This window comes from Pelecanus crispus, chromosome 3, assembly GCF_030463565.1.
Source record: "Pelecanus crispus isolate bPelCri1 chromosome 3, bPelCri1.pri, whole genome shotgun sequence".
Classification (NCBI taxonomy): Eukaryota; Metazoa; Chordata; class Aves; order Pelecaniformes; family Pelecanidae; genus Pelecanus; species Pelecanus crispus.
Window position 1 is genome coordinate 78,993,487 of NC_134645.1, and position 23,088 is coordinate 79,016,574.

A 23,088-nucleotide genomic window follows, 5' to 3' on the forward strand; every position below is an offset into this window, starting at 1 on the left:
ATAACACTACCATGGCAGCTGAAGCCTCTAAGCTGGCATGTCTGGATTGCTTTTGAAAAAAGCTTGCACTTGATTTTTGGATGGGTGAGAGCATGTCTTGGCCGTGCAGTTTGTCTGAGAATACTCCCTGTGAAGCCATTGTGCAGGGAACTGGCAGGCTTCAGCAGAGAGGATGAAGGACAGTTTGGGAAGGTAAACACAAAAGGAGAAAGTGTTTGGAATGTTATAGTCAAGGTATTTCTTCCTTGACAGTTTCCCTTGTGTTCTTTTTTGCATTTTAGCGCTGGGTAAGACTAGTTTTCCTTTTTCACCCTCACCTTCATCCCAAAGACTAAAATAAAAAATCAATATTCTTCTGTGTTGAAGAATGCCATTATAAAGGACAAGAGGAAGAGATTTATGGTGAGATTTTATAATAGTACTAGTAGTAATAGATGTTAGGTTTGTGTTTTCACATTACAGTTGTGTTTCTAGTTTAATACCCTAAATTTCAAACAGATGAAAAACTGGTTTTTCAAGATATCAGATCAGACACAATTCTAATTCAGTTGCTGATTACTAAAAAAAAGGTGGTTGAAATTTGCTAAATCACTTCCTGAGTTTGCAATTTTTTTTTACTTTAAGAATAATGCGAGCTTTTTTCCAATGACATGGAACATTCATTTCAAAAGGCAGAGAAAACTTTCTGTAAGTTGATTATTATACTACTCATTCTTTAAGTAGAAATTTTAATGCATTCTGGAATTAATGTGTTACCCAGAATTCGTTGTAGTTCTCTGAGGATTTGCTAAAATAATGGCACTTTAATGGACAGTAAACTTTACACAGAATATCTCATTACTGACCCCCAGCACATAAGGCCTTTCAAGACTTAATGGGAATAACTGGAGAGTCTAAAGGTATACATGGCCCACTCCTACACTGGACTTGGAAAGTAAAACACAAGTGAAAAGAGCCAAGCAGAGAGAGGGGAGGACTGTGGCAAATACAGCTTTTCACTCTGTCCAAAGAGAAGCAGGACTTGTAGGACTCTGCGGGACCTTCTCATACTCTGGGTTGCTCTGAGTGAGGCTGAGAGCTGCTTCAGTCTTTAGTCCATACAGAACTGGAAGCACAGAAAAGTGATTGGAGGCTATTCTTCCTTCCTTCCTTCCTTCCTTCCTTCCTTCCTTCCTTCCTTCCTTCCTTCCTTCCCTTCTATACAGTCTCAGCACATCTGAGGATTAGCTCCTCCACCTGTCTCTCCACTATCTTCTCAGACAAGAGTAAAAATATGAGGGGAAGAACACAAGAGCAGGTGGATGCAAGTTGACAACCCCTAAAATATAACTGCAAACCCTACAAATCTGGTCTTAGCCTTTAATGTGAATCCATGTCATTAAAAATGATCTGTGAACACTGGATCTTTCTTATATGCGTGTAGCTTGTGGCTAAAATCACATTTCATTACACTCAGCTAGTTGTACCTACATCTAATTAAAGATGAAAAATTATGTGATGTGTAAATACCCTTCAAAGGGCAGCATGTCATTGGAATCTGATGTGATGAAATTGAATTATAATTAGGGGTAGTTACTTTTCTTTCTCGGTAATTTTTCTCTCTGCTTATCTTTCTGGGAAAGGACTTCTCTCCCTTTGAACACAACAAAGCACCCGCATTTCCCTTTGATAACAACCCTACTTGCACATGTACCAGAAGACACAGCAGCGAAAGACCGAAGCTCCGGGACTCTGACTCATGACCCCTGGCAGATGTAGGCAGGAAAGCTGAAGAGGTTACCACTCACAAGGGCTGGGGCAGGTAGTAAGCACAGTCTAGGTGCACCTGTATCATCAGCTAAGGCTTTCTACCTTACCTTGTACAGTACAGGCCTGTTACTACAGTCTGAAAGCAGCAGTGTTTCTGTTAGCGGAGTGGGCTGTGAACCAGACGCAGACACAACACCTGTGCAGCCATTGCTGCTATCTGGGTGATAACCTTTGGGAGAGATGCACAACTGAGAGCTGAGAGAAACAACCTATTCCCCTCCCCAAAAATTCATTTAAAGAGCTCATGAACCATAGCTCCTAGATGCAGTTCCCAGGTCAGCCACAGATACCCAGTGAGATGCTGAACAAATAATCATTCTGCTCCAGGTGCCATATCTGTAAAATGGGATTTAGCATTTATCTGCCTTGAAGGAAGATGAAAAGGTTAAAATTATTAACATATGCAAAGCCCCTTGAGGAAAGTATTGCGGAGGTACACCACGGTAGTACCTATGAGTCCCATGAAAAAGTAGTCTCCTTTGTGCAAACTTCTTTCCAAAAACTTTTGCAATACTAGATGCTGATAAATCACTACCCTTTCAGAAATCACTGCCTCTCACGCACCAGTTAGGACTTGTTCTTAAAGCAGAAGAAGATAGGTGAGTTAACCTAAGAGGGTAAGGAGGAATTTTTCTGGTGCAAAACCAGTGTTACAAAGAGGAAAAAAAAAAGCTGTCACTTCTTTTCTAACTGCAGTGAAGAAACTTACAGAAGTCTTCCCTCAACTCCTGGACAAACTGCGCAGAGTAGAACAGAAGGCACCAGCAAACAATGTTTCTTCCAGCATTCAGCGGATCAGAGAGTTAATTGCTCAAACCAGGAGTGTAGCAAGCAAGGTAAAACTTCTGCATGGGATGTTTGGTTACTAGTGCTAATAATCAAATGCATCTTACTAGGAGCTCCATTTTCTTGGGCTACATCAGAAGCCCAAACCTTGACATTATCTCCTCCCAACAACTGGATAAACAAAGTACCATGGAAGTCATTAAAATATTTAGAGGTGCTATTTGCAAGCAATTAGCATTACCATGGTATTCATGGTAGACTACTGCTAATGCAGTAGCAACTTTAATTAAGTAATTGGCACAGTGTTAAAGATGGCCACAATAACAAAACCATTTAAAGATAAAACTAATAGGTCATTACTCAGCTGGCAACATTAGTTACAAGCAGTAGTAATTACGGCAATTTAATGCAAACTTTTCTGAGATGACAGTATTTCTTTTTTTCTTTGGAATTAATTTTCTGCAGGGTAGAAGAATCTTTGGCTCATACATATTTAATAGAGAAAATTACTTTCATTATCATACATAAATTATGAGGGATTTTTCTGTAACAAGAACGCTGAGGTCAAAAATTAAAACAGTATATTTGAATTCATTCAGAGAAATAAAAAAATTCAGTGCATTATTGTATGTTCACAATGCCAGCATATGCTGTCCACATACATTACTTCAAAAAGCAAAAGCAAAATTCAGTTAGTATGTGTGCAGTGCTTGACTGTTCTTTAAATGTATTTTGCCATTCAGGCATATTTTGCTTAAACTTGAAAACATTATTTCAGTTATGTTGAAGGCATTTTGAACTAAAATGAACATGTTTTAAAATTTTATTAGCACCTCATATATATTACTGTAACTTCAGTAATATAACAGGATTACTCATGAACAGAAAATTGGTCATGCTACTCCCAAAGCAAAGAAATAAATTATGGGTAGAAGTTTTATAGCTATGTAAGAATTTCATTATGTGCCATACATAATGATGTAGCCCTGATTCAACTAAGCACACATCTGTGTCCCACTGAAATTTAATTCACTTTATGAATATGCTTAAGCACAGTTAATTAGGAGCTTTGATTAATATTAAAATTAATTCTCTTCATCTTCTTTACTGTGTCTTCCAGAAGTGATTGTTATCAACATACAAAGTGTCATGGCACATACATAGGTGCCAACTCTTGTAGTAAGCGAGGCTGCTAGCTAAGTATTCTTGCACATTTACCGCAAGTGACGTCCCCAGGCAGTAATAATGTGTCTCACTTAGCATGCTTGCAACTGCAGGTCCAAGTTTCTATGATGTTTGGAGGCCAATCGGCTGTTGAAGTCAATCCAAAGATCAACGTGGAAGAACTGAAATCTTTCACTTCCATGAGCTTGTATATAAAGCTTCAGAAAGACAACCCGCAACTGGCAGCATCTCCAGACAGATTTATTTTGTACCTTGGAAACAAAAATGTAAGAAAATAACCCAGTTAATTTTTATATATATTAAAAAAAGAAAATTGAAATAGGTTTGACGTTTATTTGCCCTTGGTTTTTCCTCTCACTATTTCTCCATGTTTCAAAATAAGAGGTGTCTTCTATCTGACTGTCATCAATTTTGTGACAAGCAAAGAGCAGGGGTTCCTGAGACCCCTGTCATTAAATCTTCTCACCCCAAAGAATGAAGGGCTCTATCTAAGAAGCAAATTAGACTGCCTATGCAGTGTGCTGCTGTGATTGTCACTTCTGTGAGCCATGCTTGCCATCTCCATTGCTGGTACTGAGCTACTCTGAAGCAGTTAATGTCACCTGCCTGGTTTTTGTGGGCCACGTTTCTATCAGGTTTATGCTGCTGACAGTGCCAATTCCAAATCTCTGAAGTCAGAGGCCCACAAGATAAGCAGGTTTATTTGCCTGTGACTTGCTGCTGTTGTACACTCTGTACATCACTACTTTGAAACACCTAGAAAGGACATATACTCTCACCATCTGTAAGTGTTGTGAAATAATTGTTCTTTAAATTGTGGTTTCTAAAAGAAGAAAAATCACACCTCACAAGCCAGGTATAATCCTGGTAAGCTGTTAGTTGAGAAGAGTAAAGAGGCAGGCTTTTCTTTTTAAGCTTTTCTAAAAAGAATGTCTACTGAATATAAATCAAGCGAAACCCCTCTTGGCAGAATATTTAATTGCAGCATAATACCTAGGCTTTAGACAAATGTTTCTTCCTATTTCCTACATATGACACTGCACACTAAATACTGATGAACAGCTTCCCATTAAACATTAACAATTTACAGCCAGAAGACACCTCATGACCTTGTATTTACCTCAGTCAAAATGGATATTAGGTAAAATATCAGAGACTTTTTTCTGTGCAGTGCTATCTGATGAAGGAAAATAATTAGAGAATGAAGCATTTGTTTGTTATATTTAAAGTTTATTTAATTTAATTAATTTAAAATTGTCATTTAGTTTATCATAGCCCATCCTTTACTAATGTTTTGCATATAAATTTGTCTCAATGTTGTAGCTCTGACATCCTTCTCCATTGGTGTTTTAGGCAAAAAATTACATTGGTCTTGCAATTAAAAATGACAACCTTGTATACATTTATAATTTGGGGGACCAAGATGTGGAGATACCTCTGGATGCCAAGCCAGTCAGCACCTGGCCTTCTTACTTCAGCATCATCAAAATTGAGAGGTAAAGCGACAATGTACACTTCCTCAAAATCAAACAGTTAATAGAAAAAAAAAATCAAACAGAAAAGGCTGGGTCAGAACTGCTCATCAGGAGTCTTCAGTGCCTGGTTCTACTCCTGCTGAAATAAATGGAAATTCTCTTTGCTTTTAGAAAGCCAGGACCTAAGGGGCCACAGGGGGGAAGAGAAAGTGTCTGTAGTTTCCCCTTTCTTTCCCCCCAGGGTACTGGTCTTCCAGTGAGGAAATATAAACCCTTCCTGGAGTTGGAGGCTTGCTTGTTGTTTTTTAAGTCTAGCCAACACAAAACTCTCTTCTCTTACAATTCCCTTCTACAGGATTGGAAGACACGGCAAAATGTTTTTAACTGTGCCTAGTCTTAGCAGCACAGCTGAAGAGAAGTTCATCAAAAAGGGAGAGGTTCTTGGTCCTGGCTCTCTCCTGAATTTGGAACCTGAAAATACTGTTTTCTACGTTGGCGGAGTGCCTCCAGACTTCAAGGTTGGTCAGATAAATACTCTATATTCAGACTTAAATAATGTAAACCTATCTTGATGGGCTTTCATTTAAGCACATGAATGGTTATAAATAAAATGTCCTTATTTAATTATTTATCAGCCTGTGACTCCATATTCTAGCCATGGAGAAAACTACTGCTTTCTCTACCATATCATCTTGTACAGTAAGACAATCAGATTCCTCTTAGCTGTTGTTAAAGTTTTCTGAAATGTTACAATAAGAACAAAGCTCACTGGCTATTAAGTAGTACATATAAATTAAGGCCTATTATCCCAGCTTAACAAAGTTTGCAAGCTACCAGTTTTTTCCAGTGCTAATGAGTTCAATGCTTACAATTTCTCTTTTACAACCGTCACAAAAATGAAAAGTAATGTATTCTTAATATTATGACAGTGTGGCAAATTAGTAATACAGTGATTTGTTTGAATTTAAATGATCATTGGTTCAAATCCAGCCTTACAACAGCATGAAGACCCGCCTGTGCAAAACACATCCAAGAACCTGCATGAGAGTTGCCTCAGTATAGTTCCTAGTGAACAGCACCCATCTCATCACAGTCACCATGAATTAGCACCTCACTTACCTGCTTCTCTGAACATACCAAGTCCTCTTTTCAGATTTAGAAATTGTTACGAATTATCTTGGCTATGAAAATTACATGGCTGAATGAAACCATACGTAGAAAGACTTTAAAGAATGCTAAATTCTTCAAGTTAACTGTAGTAGGCGCTAAAAACATCCAACTACTGTTCCACAAGCAGCCCTCCTAACAATATAAAACCAAAGATTATCTCAATACACTTACATATTCCTGAGCATTTGCTTTGCTGTGACTACAAGATATATGCTATGGTTTGAATTGTAGATTACTGACCCCCAGGTGCAAATTGCCTGGGAACAGGACTGAGGACTGAATAAGCGCACGCACGCACGCACGCACGCACACACACACACACACACAAACAAACAAACAAACAAACAAAAAAAGTAATCCAGCAAATGAACCCTTCAGGTCTGTTCCAGAGCAGGGCAGAGGAAAAGAAAAAGAGAAAAGTGAATGAAAATGGAAGGGGAATGGGAAGAAAAGGATTCATGAAATTATTTGATAAACATGTGAGTCTCTTCTCCCTTAGGAATGGACACTTCCCATTTTCATTTATTAACATACAGTCTTATTTGCTTGAAGCTTTTGCTTTTGCTTCCCTATTATATATTTTGTAAATATGAAATGTACCACTTAACCATTAGAAGTCTCACACTTAACATAATTTAACAGAACAGTAGAAGAAACAAAGGGAAAAAAGGAAATATTCTAATTTATGAAATGTATCTGTGCTGCAGATAAGAATCTCATTTTCTCTTACAGCTACACATATTCTGCATTGCTGTATTACCATTATTATTATATCGTAAGTCAAATGGAAATAATGAGAAGCCAAAGAAAAGTTACTGGCAGTGATCAGACTCTGAAGTACAAGAGGTGTTATTAATAATCACACCTGTTCCACAAGGCAGAGTATTTTAATACTAAAAGAATGATTCACTAGCTCTGTCAGCTTTATTCTTTTGTATTTTTCCCCTCACCAATGTGTCTATTTAAATTCCATTTGCAGTGATCTTTGTCAAAAGAAGGAGTTTCTATATCCTGCTAACTGTTTAAAATAATACCTACTGAAGATTAGCCACTGGTACAGACTGAATCCAAGTCTCCTGGGTTTAAAGTGTGCTCTCATTTCTCTTTCTTTCATCACAGTATGAAGTTGTTTTCTGGCAGTGAAGGATGTCTATACATTAGACATGAAATATCTATCGAGAGATTCAAATACATTGAGCAGGATCTGTGATTAGTCAAATCCTAACCCTTCTAGCCTTTCCCAAGTGTGCTCCCTTCAAAACTACAAAATATTTTTTTGTTTGCAGTTGCCTTACCTGGTATGTTGTTCTCACCGTGAGAACATTTATGTGCTCCATTTTAATTTACAGCACAATGACCATATCATAAGGACAGAAAAGACTATTCCGAGGTAACATCACCCCATTTGTTCCAAAATACGAAGAGCACAGAGACAAAACTGACCCCAGGCACAAATGCTTTCGTGATACCCAAATACAGAGTGTGACCTTTCTCCTTTTACTTTGCCTTGCCCTCTGCACAGCTCCCTCCTAGCTTAAACCTCCCTGGCTTCATCGGCTGCCTGGAACTGGCTACCCTGAACGATGATGTCATCAGCCTATACAACTTCAAGCACGTCTATAACATCGACACCACCACATCGCCACCTTGTGCCAGGTAGGGGACAGTCCCGCTGCTCGGGTGTGTAGAGAGCGCCAGTCCTGGTGGTTCGTTCCCGTTTCAGAATACAAATGTAAAGGTGATATTGAGTTATCCAGAAGGAACTTGGCCGCTTTTAACTCCTCGTTGCATCGGCAAGTTAAACTTACGTATTTGCTGTGTCTCCATGAACTCTCACAACCTTGCTCATGCCTTCAAAAGGGAAACGGAGTGTGTCCGCCCTGCCATTTTTGCGAGGGCATGGTCCAGGCTCCCTCCTTTCCCGTGCTGCTTGCCTAGGACAGGACTGCTCCTGACTGGAATCCTGTCGCTGCAAGCCATACAGCCACAGCCACTTAGCTCCAGTGGGCCTGGTAAACTCCAGCACGCTCCCACCCCCAGCTAACACAGCCCATACAGAAGGCATCTTTCTGCCATATACTCTTAAACCCACAAGAGAAATTCCTCAGATAAGCTATTCACAAACTGGGAAATGCAGCCCCTAAAGTAGAAGTGAATATCAACCGCAGCGTTTGTTTAGCACAGGCATAGCAGGCTTTTTGTCCATGCAACACGCAGCAACAGCAGAATCTCTCTATACAAAGAACGGAAGAGAAATTTGCAGCTCTCACTGAGAAAAAACGCAGGAGGTGTTGGGACAGGGCAACTGATTGCTTCCCACACCATTCCCACAGGGAGCGCAAGCTGCTGCTTCTCCAGGACAGTGCATGTGGGCCACTCCTGGGCTCCCCAGCAGAGCCCATGCTCAGTTACAGGCCTCAGAGAATTCAAATGGGTTTCTGCATAAACTGGGCAAGCTCTTAATAGAAAGGGATGTGTAACCTTACAATGAGGAGGTGTGGTGGGTCTGCCACTTTACAATGATGAGCAAAGAATTTTCCTCTCCTCTACATACAACATAGGATAAAAGTACAATCTAGTGATAAAGGAATTAGATACACCTTCAAAGCTGCACATTATTTTTCAGAAAAATTTCCGAGAAAGAATTTAAAAGAAAAAAGTCACCAGTCTCACCGCTGCCAGGAAGAAGCAGCAGTTCAGAACAATTATTTCAAGAAAGTATTTTAATTGTAAATGCCTTTAAATGTCCCCAAATTAAAATGGGGATATGCCAAATATTGCTTCCCTGCTTGTTTTTTCATAGAAATAAGTTGGCTTTCACTCAGAGCCGGGCTGTGAGCTATTTCTTTGATGGCTCTGGCTATGCCTTGGCAAGAAACATTGAGAGAAGGGGAAGATTCAGCCAAGTGACTCGGTTTGACATAGAAGTTCGAACACCTACAGACAACGGATTGATCCTGCTGATGATTAATGGGGTGAGTACCAAATCCTGCTGGTACCTTTTGTCCATGAGTACCACAAGTTCCGCAGTACTTAAAATATCATGGAAAATCTAAAATGCTTATGTCCTTACATTTAACTTCTGGAGGAAATATTTTGTGTTCATCCGGTGCATGTACACATTAGGAGAGAACTGGAACGTGCTCTGCAAGGGCCCCAGGAAACCAAGGCCCTGAGTTGGACTCTGCTCTCATCAAGAGACAGTCAGGACTTCAGAGTGGTCACACTCCTGTGATGACACTTTGAGAGAGACTCCAGTTAAGCCCAGTAGTTGCACCTTTATTTACATGTGAACGGACAATCAAAGCGATCGGAAATTTCTGTGAAGTAACTCCCATAAAGCAGCCACTTGTGGTAGCTGCCGCTTTATAACTGTGTCTCAGGGTGTACTAGAGTTAAATATTTATATAAGTTACTGAAAACAGAAAGTAGCCCAAATAAAAAAGCTTGATCCAAATATCACCAGCTTTTCAGAAGTTTGAGGGTGATGCAAACTCTGTAAGAGTTTGAAGATACTAGACTCCACATGCAAATAGCTATGCCACCACTAACCTTCGCTTTTTGGAGGTTTTGGACTAAGCAACTGTTGTCAAAAAATTTAACAGCCTCTATTGTGGATCAGTCATTTTTCTTCCAAGCAAAAGTGCCCAGAGGTTTGTCGGAGATGTAGGCACTTTGTGTGTTAAGGTGGAAACAGCAATCAAGTTGCATGTTAGCTGTGGAAGACCATGCCTACTCACAGGCACTTCAGAAAGACAGTGTAAGCCAGCCCATAATTCAGTTCTGCAAAGACAGCTCATAAATATTCTGAACATAATCCCTGTTTCATTTTCAAATTTAAGCTGCTCAAGACAAACCCAAGCTGCAGTTTCATTTAAAAGCACTAGATTAGAACCTCCTTTCACTACTTTAAGTAATGACTTCTGAGGGTGGACTCATTTGTGTCAGAGACAGCAGTTCTTGGCCTGCAGTTGTTTTCTGGGAATTATTGTTCCCCTGTTTCCATTAGGCATGGGAACAACAGCGTGAACACTAGGAGAGAAGATGAACATTAGCATTAAAAGCATTAACCCAGATGCACAGTTGCTGTAAACTGTCCTTTCTGCTTCTTTATGTTCAGATTTGGAACCAATTCTATGGTACAGATCTTTGTTTCAAGCACTCCCTAAAGACTTTCTAAAGTACAGCTCCTGTTTATAAAGTTTGGGTCACCCAGCCACAGAACAGAAGCCAAACCATGAAGCAGGAATAGTCAGGAAATCCAGAAATCAAATGCACAGTAAATACACTCTACCTATTGCTCAGCATTCAGCAAATACATCAGTGCTGATCAGGGATGTGGAAAGATATAATCCTGAGCTGTTACAGGCATCGTGACAGAAGCTGCTAATGCAGATACAGCCATTCTAGCACAACATTGCTTTTACCATATATATTATCTTTCATTTGGGGCATGTGGTATTACTTCAACAGTAAATAGATGTGTTTGCATTAGGAATACTTGCTGGTAAAGAATATTAACATTACTGTGCTACCAAACACTGTTCCTACAGGGAAACAGTTCACCAGGTCTTCAAGTAAGTGCTGTTTTTCAAACAATAATGTGTGCATGTGTATATATACACATACATTATATATATTAAAATAATCCAGAAACTGTGTTATAGTTTTGCAAATAAAAAGACCTTTTCCCAGCATGCTTTTCACAATGTCAGACACTCTCATAACGTTGTTTATTGATTTTTTCAAATTGCTGCCACAACCATAGTGCTTTTCTGACTGCTGTTTTGTTTTACACAGAGTATGTTCTTCAGTCTAGAGATGCACAATGGTTTCTTGTACCTTCGCTATGACTTTGGCTTCAGCACTGGCCCTGTGCTGCTAGAGGACTCCATGAAGAAGGCTCAGATTAATGACGCTAAATTTCATGAGGTAGAGATGCGGTTACAATCACAGCCATTTGACCAACTATCCCAGCAATTCCAAAGCAGCAATAATTTGCTCCAACACCAATGAGAGGAGCAAAGGGATGAGGGGCCAAGTGGTGATACGGTAGAGCGGGTGGAAGAGTAGAGCACACGCCTGCCTTGCTTGTGAAAGAGCACATGCAAGTCTCATCACTACTGAGTGGTGCAAGGGAAGGCTCTCCCTGCCTCCTGGTAAATCAGTGCTTATGGAGAGATCCTGCATATTACTAGCTGAGGACAGGACAGTTCACATGGGAGAAAAAGTGTTATTAATTCAAAATGAAATTATATCCAGGACAACTATGTCCTTCAAATATACAACTCTCCTCAGCTATAAACAGGTCATTATGTTAACTTGACCTCCTTAGTTGTTATGCATTGTATTACAAGAAATATTGCATTTCCCATTTCATTTGAAGGGAGAATTAATTTGGGAGGACTAATTTTGTAGCAGTCTTTTATATATGCATAGTATTTTAGAGACTTTGGCAGATCTAAAATATCTACCCCTGTTTGGTTTAAGAGAATTTGCTTTAAGCCAGTGTAACTGTGACAGTGACAGTAGCAAATCCCCCTTAGTGGCTTGCTTCTGCTGCCATTTACTTAACATAAATTTAAAGTGTGATTCCTGATCCACAACTATAGCTACAGTTCTGTTCAACCTGTTTAAGCAGAGCACAATTAAGTCTTTTATGCTTTGACAATGAAATAAGTTTTTTAAGAAGTATGCCCTAACTTCTTGGATAAATCAATAAAGTACTCTGAAGTTAATGGAGCTTATCTGTTTGCTGCAGTGTAGAATTTGACATGGGGTACTTTCATGTGGATTTATTCATAAGTGAAATATCCTGGGGTTTCAGTCATCAGAGAAATTGTGACATCAAAATAAGCTCACTGCTAGTAATTATTGTCAGCCTCTCCCAATTTACAAACAACTTTTTTGATTAATGGGAGGAACTTTTCAAACAAAAAGATATAAAGATGCAATCAATTTTGCAAAACCACCATGACAGCTTACAAAATATGACATTTGGGACACTTCTAAACACGTTTTTCTTTTCAGATTTCTATTATATATCACAATTCTAAGAAGATGATCTTGGTAGTAGACAGGCGACATATAAAAAGTGTGGACAATGAAAGAACAGCAATGCCATTCACAGACATCTACATTGGAGGAGCGCCTGCTGAGATCTTGCACTCCAGGTTGGTTTACAACTGGGATTCAATCATTATCTTGAAGTAATCACCACATTTAAGTTATGTTGTATGACCTGTGCTGCAGGGCTTACAATAAAACATTTTTCCCAGCCTCAACACCTTATGAAAAACAACCCCTTAGACACTCTTCTAAGTGTCTCTCAGAGCTCTGAAGTGCCAAGGATTAGGCTTGATGCCGCACAGGTAAATTCTGCTGAAACTGGTCTAGTTTTAGTAAGGGTAACAGAAACTGTTGTCGTCTTAAAACAAAAAGGCATTTCCAAAGAACATACGAATATATCGAATGGCTATTCCTCCTTGCTCTGCAAAAAGTGATCTTTGTAAAATAGCAATGCACTAGCTGAAGGATCAAAACCCTCTACCAACTACATTTTCAAATCTAAAGATTATATTTTTCCTGCTATCCACTTGAGTTCTGATCCATCTCAGTCTCTTTCTAGACCCAAGTCAGCTGGCTCTGTGTGGGCGTGGGAAGAAAAGAAAAAGTCTCATTTTCCCATCATACCATTTGACAGAAGCCAAGTTTAATCTCAGTAGACTGTACAACTCTCATTTCCTGCAGTGGGAATCTGCCGGACCAGGGTCATGCTCTGGGAGAGCAGACTGGCTGCTTGAAGAAGGGTTTGCTCTTCTGACAGGCAATATTCATTCCTGGGGTCAGACAGCAAGGCCAGCATTTTCAGAAGGGCTCCAGCTGCTGTTTTAAGTGTCAAAACTGCTAACAGAAATACCACCTCTCTTTAAAATACCTTCTATGTAAAAAAATAAAAAGGGGGAAGATAGCAAATGTTGCACAATAGTTTCTAGGAATTAGTGGTAAATCTCCTGAAACCTTATTTTATTATCAGGAGAGCCTGTTGAATTGATAAATAATGTCTGAGATATCAAACACAGATTAAGCTTCTAAGATAGGGACAAACTGCATGTAAAGGAAAATGATGCCTTTCAATTCCATGTAATTATTTGAACATGCAAACAAAATGGTGGGCAAAGGAGAAACAGATTATATAATTTATCTGGCCTTTCAAATAGTTCTTTACAGAGGTTTGACATAAGGGGCTATTAAGAAAACTAGTAGGGTGGAAGGGGGAAAGGCTGCAGTGGATTAGAAAGCAGTGGGGAAAGAGAAAATAGGACATAGAGTAACTCTTCAATTTTCACAGTATAAAAAGTCTACAGCACATGCCCAAAGGATCTCTTTTAGGGCTGGTATTAAATACATTAATGATCTAGAAACAAAGCACAAAAGGATGGTGAAAATTACTTTGGCTAATCAAGCCTAGAGAACACTGAAAAAACCCAGAAGGACATAGAAATCTAGGCAATTGAGCAACTCAATGGCAGATGAAACTCGTTCACAAACGTAGGATAGAAGATAAATGATATGAATTACGCCCACAGTTTGCTGAGTGAATTGTGGTTATGCTGCAAAACAAAACACCTGGAAGGTAGTGTCAAAGCAGGAAAAACAGCATCTCAATGAACAAGTCAGATCAGGAAAAAAATCATAGACATTGTAAAAATATGACCAATTATAATATTGAAAAATGTATATTGAAATGATTTAAGCAGAGCTAGACCTTTGCCTTGGATATTGTACCCAGCTTTGGTTCTCATGACAAGAGTAGGCAGCAAAAAGTATGGTCCAAATGTGGCAACATCTTTCCATTTTCATCAGCAGCATAAGTTATTATTACCATTATATCTACTGATGATCTACTGCTATCTATCTACTACTAGTAGTATCTAGTACGGATATTTATGGTTCCTTTTTCTGGGATGATTTACATTTGGCTGACACTGGGGGGCAGCAGCAGGGGTGAAAATGAGCTGTAGTCTTAGAGGAGGAGTTTAACATTCATTCAAAACCGTCTATTTTCCTTCGTTTCAACAAACAGCACTTTACTCTGTCAGTTGCCTTCTTTCCCAAATAAATGAATCTGGAAGTACCATTATATGTTTTTTTTTCTCCCAACTCAGTCACTGCATAAAGCAGAAAGCTAAGGGAAGGCAGGAGCACTGGGCACTGGGAACTGTTAAGAAACAAAGTCAGAAGCCTTTCTTTAGGTTAAAACCTATCTTCTATAGTTCCTGTTGCTCCTAAAAAATATTGTCAAGTTAATCGCATTTAACGGAAAGGCATATTTATAGCACTCAGCCAGTCACATGGTCAGTCACAGTAGAGATTAAGTTGGTTGACTAATATCCCACACTGATCCAAATCCCAATGAGCATGGCAGGAACCTTCCTGTTGATTTTACCTCACTGCTGATTTTGCTGAGAAGCAGATTAAGTCCGTACAGTGCTCCTCCTCTCACCCTTATTTCAGACGTGTACATCTGCAGTACTTCACCTGATGGTCCACTTTTGCCAATCTAGAAAAATAAGCATTTTCAGAGCCTGATTCATTTGTCATGTTTCCAATGTCTACCTTACAATGAGATTACTCATAGACAACTAACGCAGAAGCAGATGTCAACACTGTCAGTATCATCTCATGTGAGGTGAGAAGAATCTCACAGCTAAGGTCCATCCTGTAGAAAGCACAAAGACCTTTTACGGTTAGCCAGGTCAAAACTGCAGCTTTCACATTAACGCTTTCAGCGTATTTGTTCTCTAGTTATCTCCTGGACTGGTACCCATGACCCATGTCATTTCCTTGCCCTATCACAGACCCTCTGTGATTTTAGGCAAATTTCTTCTTCTTCATGCAGCATGAATATTGTGAGGATAAATTCAATTATATTTGCCCTGTGCCGTACTGGTGTGGTATCTTGGTGAGAGATGTAGTTAAAAAACTTAGAGCATTGAGCGGGAGCAGTTGGGATACACTTCTGTGCTATCCACCTCAAATCTGTTATAAAAAACATCCTGGAAGCCCACTTGCTGCTCTCATTTACAACTATGTAAACCCACTGATCTGCAATCAGAATTTACTGTTACTTCCCTGACCTCTGTTACTATTATTTGTTAAGAAACAGAGATCCATTTGCTTCCCAAGACAAGAATGGAGCTTGCTAGTAACAGCAAGACAGGAAAACTAAAACAGAACTTCTCTAAAATGATAAAAAATGGAGATAGATATCCATTGATTTTCACTGTAAGTGGGTAGAAATCCATTGAAAAATAAGATTTTTCATTTCAGCAGCAATTTTTGTCTTTTTAAAGTTACTCTATATGGATCTCCTCTCTGAACTCTCATGTATTTCCCCCCATAATATTTATTACCTCTGAAGCATCTTGACTTTTCAAAACACATAACGTGGTTTAGTTGTTTTACATAAAGGATGCAAGAATTGGGCACTAGTGAGGCAAATGATTGAGGCTCTTCCAAGTTTTTTAGAACACCTTGGCAATAAAAGAGTCTGTTCAGAAAGGCAAGGGCTATCTAACTGCAGCTTGTTTGACACTGTTTTCCGGCAGCATTAGTTCACATCTGGCAGGAAGTATTGGCTTCAAAGGCTGCATGAAGGGTTTCCAGTTCCAAAAGAAGGATTTCAACTTGTTAGAAGAACCAGGAACCCTGGGAATCAGCTATGGGTGCCCAGAGGATTCACTGGTAAGCATAACATCATTTGCAAGGTAACAACAAAATTTTGGCAATGGATACAGCTGTGAGCTTGAGTTTTACTCCAAACAATGGAAAGAAAGTCTTGAACCAAGGAAATGACAATGCACTCATTGACTGGCGGGGGTGGTGTGTGCATGGGGTGGGGGGTGTTAAGGCTGCTGACATACTGCCCAATTTTCACCCTGATTTACAGCACAAGTTGTTTTACTTGATATTCTTATCATATGTGAGATTGCAGTGTGAAAGCTGCATCTGAAATAAATTGTGTGCTGTATTCTGAAAGGAAATATTCCAACATAATTTGTTTTTCTTAAAGAAACAAGAAGAATTGTCCTCAGATGCATCCTAATACAGATGTATGAAATGAAGAAGACAGCAAGATATTCACCCTTCAAATGAGTTCTCCCCTTAAGTCAGGCCAGCTCTTCCGCTGTGATAGACAAACCAACTGCACCAGCATTAACACTGAGAAAATGCCATTTTGTTTCTAATCCCTTCCATTATTCATCATTTGTTCATTATAATGCAAGACTGGTAAATCTAAAGAGTGTTTGTGGTCTTTATACTACGGCCACGTCTATCCAAAGCCATGCTGCAAACCTGTGAAGATGAAGCTGCCCACCACTTACAGAACTCATCAAACAGTCTCACCCTCTGTCAAGAAGGAAGCTAGCCGCAATTTGTCCTACCTCAGACCTAGTTTTCCTTCTCAGACTCAGAGGGTGATAAACCGCCATGGCCAGCCCCCCACATAACCACTCGGTGCAGCACGCAAACTAATATATCACATGTTGGGATGGTGACTCAGCGCCACAGAGCTCTGACAGGAGCTTGAGCCCCCTCTGCTTCTAGTCTTCATGCTCACTAACATCAGCAGACTTAGGATGAGGCAAAGAATCCCGGGAAACTGAGAACAATTTGGCTTACACCATCTAAATGGCTACACTTCCTTAAGATTTTCACAGTATGTGAGGGATAACCTATATAGATTATGTTAAGACACGCAGGAAAAATGGAAGTTTTTATAGAACTGAACTGGCTAGATCTTAAAAGAAAAGAAACAGCCTCATTCTTTTTATGATTTGGATGTTTTCTTGTTTCAGTTTACTTGTAATTTTGGTTTATTTAATACACAGATGTCCCGCAAAGCATATTTCAATGGAGAGAGCTTCATTGCATCAAGCCAAAAAGTGTCCCTCTTTAGTGAATTTGAAGGAGGCTTTAATTTCCGGACATTGCAGCCCAACGGGCTGCTGTTCTACTATTCTGAAGGAGTGAGTATATATTTCTTTACAGTTTGCTTTATTTTATCCTTGGATTGTTTCCCAGGAGAATACTCAGAGAATAATACAATTTCTCACTTCATCTTTTCATAATAGAGAAAGCAGTCCGCACTATAGAAACATTCATTGATGACCTCATTTTCAGTTTGATCTACAGATGAAAACCAGCAATGCTTAGACATTATTCTGATGTTGAGAAGAGGATTTGATCATATGCCTAGAATTAGCATGCATCCATTTGTGCTCAGTAAAGTCCTTAGGGCAGAAATGCACAGTAGATCTGGCTGTGCTCAGCAGCACTGCAATCCCTATTTGGACCTGTAGATGCTACCAAAGTACAAATAATATTAAGGCCCTGACATTTTCCATCCAGAGACCATCCCCTAGAAACAAAGACAAAGTTTGTTTGAATTAGTGGATGGTATTTTGAGCATTGCTGAGTTGACAAAAATATGTCAGAAAGCTGCCTATATTCCCAGATGGTGCTTAGACCTCCATGAGTGACTGGGAAAAGCTGCACTTGGAGAATTGCTTCTTGCAGCTATGGGAAGCCAGGCTGCTCTAAATGCCCCCTCAGAGGTGTGACATGGGCAGAAATATGGACTTGCACTCCCAAAACGTGGGAGCCAGAGCAATTCCAAGATCCTGCAGGCTCAGACTGACATCCGCAGCAAGCATGAGCTCAGATGACGGAACATTTGCAACCACCCCCAAATGTCTGTTCTGCCATACTTGCAGAAGATCAGCAGTGCAGCAGGGAAGGCTGTATGACACCAATAACCACTCCTGAACTTTTACTTTTTATAGCCTGGGGTATTACCTTGGATTGAAATCAGTAACCTTGTCAGTTATCCACATTGTTTGCATAAATGAGGCCTTACAAACACCACTTCTGATTTTAATTCAGAAGCTCTAATCCTATGAGGTGCCAAGTGTCCCACTTAACAAATGGAGGTTCAGCTATTTAGCACTTGACAAAATGAGACAGGATGATTCCTACGAGTGCACAGCGGCACTGCTTGCTCTAATGGAACAGACAATATTCCTGCTATGTGCCATGGTGATACCGTATGCCTGACCTACACAGCAGATCGTATCTCTGAGATAATTTTGAGTGATTGAATGGGTCTAATCAGAGGGAATTAGGAAAAGAAAAAAAAATGTATCGGTCTTAGGACAGCAGGAATCTTGCAGTAACAGCTACTCTATAGACTACGAGGGGTACCAGAAACATAAATGAAATGTAAACATCATACATCCATGCTAGATGGAAGGACCTCATGTGACAGATAAATGAGACATAATCAGCAGCAGAATTCCGAGAATTCCAACTTAAAAAACAGCGAGAGTATCAATTCTAATGAGATCATCTCCTGTTTTGCTTCTCATTATACCTTTCTGCAAATAAAGCACAGATGGGGAAAACAGCAGGAAGGAAAATAAATACAACAGGAAAATGCACGGAACTGTTAATTTTTCTGTGTTACACTTGCTTATGAAGATGTTTTTGTCTGTATTTCAGTCAGATGTATTATCCATCTCTATGGACAGAGGTGCTGTGGTTTTAAATGCAAGTGGAACCAAAATTCAATCACCAGACCGAAATTACAATGATGGAAAAACCCATTTTGTCATTACTTCTGTCACACCAGAAAGGTAAAGCTGTCCAGCACCTTTTATTCCCTAGCTTTAGAATATAAATATTTCTTGTAAAGCACGTTATCATTTAATACTCACTTTCAAAGTGATCTTTAAGTGGATTTTTTTAAGTGATATTTTTACCTGATCAATTCAGTTAAAAAAATACAAAGCCAAAAATCTGTGTGATTGAAAACTGGCCAGCTTGGCCTAAGCATGAGATGCTGGGAATTTTTAACAAAACTAAAATAATAGTTTTTCTAAAAGCTTAGTCCTTTTTTGTCCTCAGGTATGAAAGCAGTTTAATGTAATTTAAGACTATCATGAGATTCATTTTAAAGCAGGATTGATCGTTCTGACTTGTTAAAGCAACCCCAAATTGACCCTGAAGTAATTGAGGCATCTTCACAAAAAGCATTCATTTGGGATATATACAGTGGAACATGGTCAAAATATTTTTACCACTGACAGGCACAAACATAAGACTAAATACAGCAGCAGGGAACAAGTCTCTCCATGTGCTTCTTAAAAACCTTGAAAGCATTGTTTTATTGGTATGTTTTACCTTTGTTTCCTATGTCTAAAATTTTCTTAGAAGGTCAAATAATCAAAGCATCTTTCTTCAAGAATCTTGCCTATGCAGATACAGCCAGGTCATTCTCAGTTTTCTAACAGAAATGGCAGTTTGTACCTATGACTTCTGACACCCAAGAAACAGTTTGAAAAGCTGAACGTGCAAAAAGGTACCTTGGAATAGCACTGGGGACTGCCATGTTTCCCTGAGTGTGCTGAATTCTGAACTTGCCAAACCAAATCAATGTCTGCTGCTTTAGTTATACTCAGTTTCTTATTAAAGCAATATAATCCTTCCTGACTTCTGCAGCAATTAATGTGTTGCAAAATGAGACTAGGTAAAAAACACTGTAGAAGCTCAAACATCAATGTACTGTAATGAAGGAGAAGGAAAAAGGGATAGGGGCATAAAGAAGGATTAGCACGTGCCTAGTTCCTATTTTACCCAAATGGTGGCTCCATCCATTTATTATCAATCCCTTAGTTCATCTATCTTCACTGAGTGGACTGTATTTTTTTGGACTTCACAATTAACACCAGGATATTATGAAATCCATGGGCCTCTGGACTCAACTTCGCCAGTGGGTTAACTGTACTGCTCCTTGTTGCACACCTGGAAGCGAGGTCTTCTCACGACTTCGAGCACTACCATTCAGTGATGTATACACACCATGCAGCATTTTGGGTGCATGTAATATGCTGTCTAACCACTGGCATTGACGTTTCCAAAACTAGCCTACAAAATGGATGCTTTGCCTTTGCAGATATGAGCTGACTGTTGATGACAAGAAACAAAGCAAGAAGAACCCAGCAAAGGACAGAGCAGGGAAAAGCCCAGACAGCGTAAAGAAGTTTTATTTTGGCGGCTCTCCTCTCAGAACGCAGCAAGCCAACTTCACTGGCTGCATAAGCAACGCTTACTTCACTAGGTGCGCAGCATCCTCCCAAACATGTTACCAGGCAGTCGCTGCCTGACAGCTCAGATTGTGGCTTGAGAGAACTGATTTATTGTCACAATAAAAATCCCTCTCTCATTTTGTGAGGCTAGACAGTATGTGTGAATAAGTTTCTTACCTTATTTGCCACGGAATCTGTTGGCACAGACCTGCTAGGTTAAGATATTAAAGTGGGAATAACTTGATGTAAATCAGCTTTCAGTACTGCAGCTGCTAATGTTGCTGGTGCAATGTACAATATGCATAGCTGTAATTTACATTTATATTATGTAGCTTTCAGCTCTGCCTTTGAAACAAAATGATACTAAGGCATCTCACAGAAGCTGGGGAAGTTAGGAGCTTGGTCATGTAAAAATGGCATGAATTTGTTGATCTTAATCACTTTATGAAATGTTCTTATATAGAAGATTTTAAAGTGAATTTGATGCTGCAGATTGAGACTGTTTATGCAAGCATGGAAACAACAGGCAGAGTGGTGTAGGCTGCCTGCATTACCCAAATGCAGACCGATAAATCTGTACTTTTATCCATGATCCCACAATGAAAAAAAGCCCATCCAAACATAATTTAAACTAGAAATGTGGAATTCTGTGATTTTTATGAAGACAATTCCAATACTTGGAATAAAGCTGTTCTTGTTGTCCCTTCTTTGAAACACAGGTTGGATCGAGAGGTTGAAGTTGAAGATTTCCAGCAGTACTCTGAGAAAGTTCAGACTTCTTTGTATGGATGCCCTGTTGAATCCCCTCCTATTGCTCTTCTCCATAAGAAAGGAAAAAACTCATCAAAAGCCAAAGGAAACCGTAATAAAAAGGTTTGCTACAAATTGCCCCAGTACCACCCTACAGTTTTCCAAAGTTGATACGTACTGTGTCATGATTGGGAATTCTCCAAATCATGGATCCAAAACATACCACATGAAGCATATTTCAGATACATGAAGGAAAGGATCCTATTCTTTTACATATTCCATCACTGCAAATGACTGACCTAACCTGATCTATCTGGCCTACACTTGCATCATTCTCTTTTACTAGAACTATAAAACAAAATTTATGACATCTTCAAAAAAGTACTGCAGAAACAATCCTCTTGATTTCTTCTATATCCTAAAGGCAATAAGCTTGTTTCTGTTCTCAGGTACTTCTGCATGGCTCTTTCTACTGGGTACAATTAGCATGCATTAATATAAATGTGAAAATCCCTCTTCCAGCACACAGAACTTTTAGTCCAGGCATGTCCTCTTATGCTTATAGTACAGCTGGTATCATCAAAAGCACAGAGGAAAAGATTCGATTAGGAAAACTGCAAAAGAATTGAATTGTAATTATGTTAACTATACAAGTATTCTCTTTATCCCTTCTTCTGCCCTAAATCAGCATCTTTAGTAGATCTGTTCAGAGAAAATTTGACTTGGAACCATTCCTGGTATTTTTGTAAGGAAAAAATATATTACTAGCTTAGATATAAATGATACTTTTATTTTTATTGTGTCCAACCTTAGTTAAAATTTCTGGTTAATGGTTCTCTTTCTATGAAGGTGGGAAGAGATAAAGACAAGATTTCACAGCCTTCAACTGGCCTCAAAAAATTGTATCAAGAAGCAAATATGAAAAGAGACCCTCAGTGCCAATTGCCCATGAATCCCAAGGCAACCGAACATGCATATCAGTTTGGAGGAACAGCAAACAGCCGGCAAGAATTTGATCACATACCAAAGGATTTCAGTGAAAGGTAAAGGGACCTTAGAAATAAAAATTAAATACACTAGGGAGGAGACAGATATATTAAAAGGTGTTTCAGTTGAGTAAGAGCAATAAATAGAATGTGTTTCCAGTTACATCCCTTTTGTGGAGTCTTCATCTGCATTGTATATTAACAAAATGTGTTTCTTTGCCTAATTGTAGGATGTTAGTTCTATACAAGCAATGCACCATCAGGCTCTTTATGTAAGAAACAGTGGCATTAGAGCAGAGGTGGAAAAGAACACGATAGTTCACCAAGAAATGAAGCTGTTCTGTGTTGAGTGGACCTTGGCAGCTGTTTAATGGTTAGGAATCTACACAGTGCAGTAGGACATAAAGCTATGAAAACCATGTCCAATTCAAGCCATAATGGAAATACAAGTAATTAATAATGAATCCAGATATTGTGGACATTTAATTCTCAGGCTCCCACAGAATATGCCATATGGTATGTTATGACCAACAAAGGATTTTGGTTTAATACTTTCCATGAAAGACTATAAATTCAACAACACAGCACTTCCTGGAAGCATACCAGACCACTAACTCAGAAGAGTGCTATTTCCTGACTTAAATGAAAAAAGCATTACATTCATTTTAATTCAATACTGTTTTACTCAGGGCAGTCCTGATGGTGCCCATATGAAGAAGAAAAACCCAAACTCTAATATGTCTCTTCATCCCTACAAGATATATTTGTTTTACAACT

The 23,088-nt window shown here is 39.2% G+C and overlaps 1 protein-coding gene across 1 annotated transcript in view; it reads left to right on the forward strand.

Moving 5' to 3' along the window:
* LAMA4 (laminin subunit alpha 4) overlaps positions 1 to 23,088 on the forward strand; it is a 102,537-nt gene that overhangs the window by 69,632 nt on the left and 9,817 nt on the right. Inside the window, exons 18-31 of the mRNA XM_075707123.1 lie at positions 2,506 to 2,645; positions 3,873 to 4,046; positions 5,134 to 5,276; positions 5,611 to 5,773; positions 7,948 to 8,081; positions 9,229 to 9,400; positions 11,226 to 11,357; positions 12,456 to 12,598; positions 16,037 to 16,172; positions 17,321 to 17,458; positions 18,990 to 19,123; positions 20,443 to 20,607; positions 21,295 to 21,448; positions 22,175 to 22,368. Of these exons, the coding sequence (XP_075563238.1) occupies positions 2,506 to 2,645; positions 3,873 to 4,046; positions 5,134 to 5,276; positions 5,611 to 5,773; positions 7,948 to 8,081; positions 9,229 to 9,400; positions 11,226 to 11,357; positions 12,456 to 12,598; positions 16,037 to 16,172; positions 17,321 to 17,458; positions 18,990 to 19,123; positions 20,443 to 20,607; positions 21,295 to 21,448; positions 22,175 to 22,368 (2,122 nt within the window). The remainder of the gene's footprint in view (positions 1 to 2,505; positions 2,646 to 3,872; positions 4,047 to 5,133; positions 5,277 to 5,610; positions 5,774 to 7,947; positions 8,082 to 9,228; positions 9,401 to 11,225; positions 11,358 to 12,455; positions 12,599 to 16,036; positions 16,173 to 17,320; positions 17,459 to 18,989; positions 19,124 to 20,442; positions 20,608 to 21,294; positions 21,449 to 22,174; positions 22,369 to 23,088) is intronic.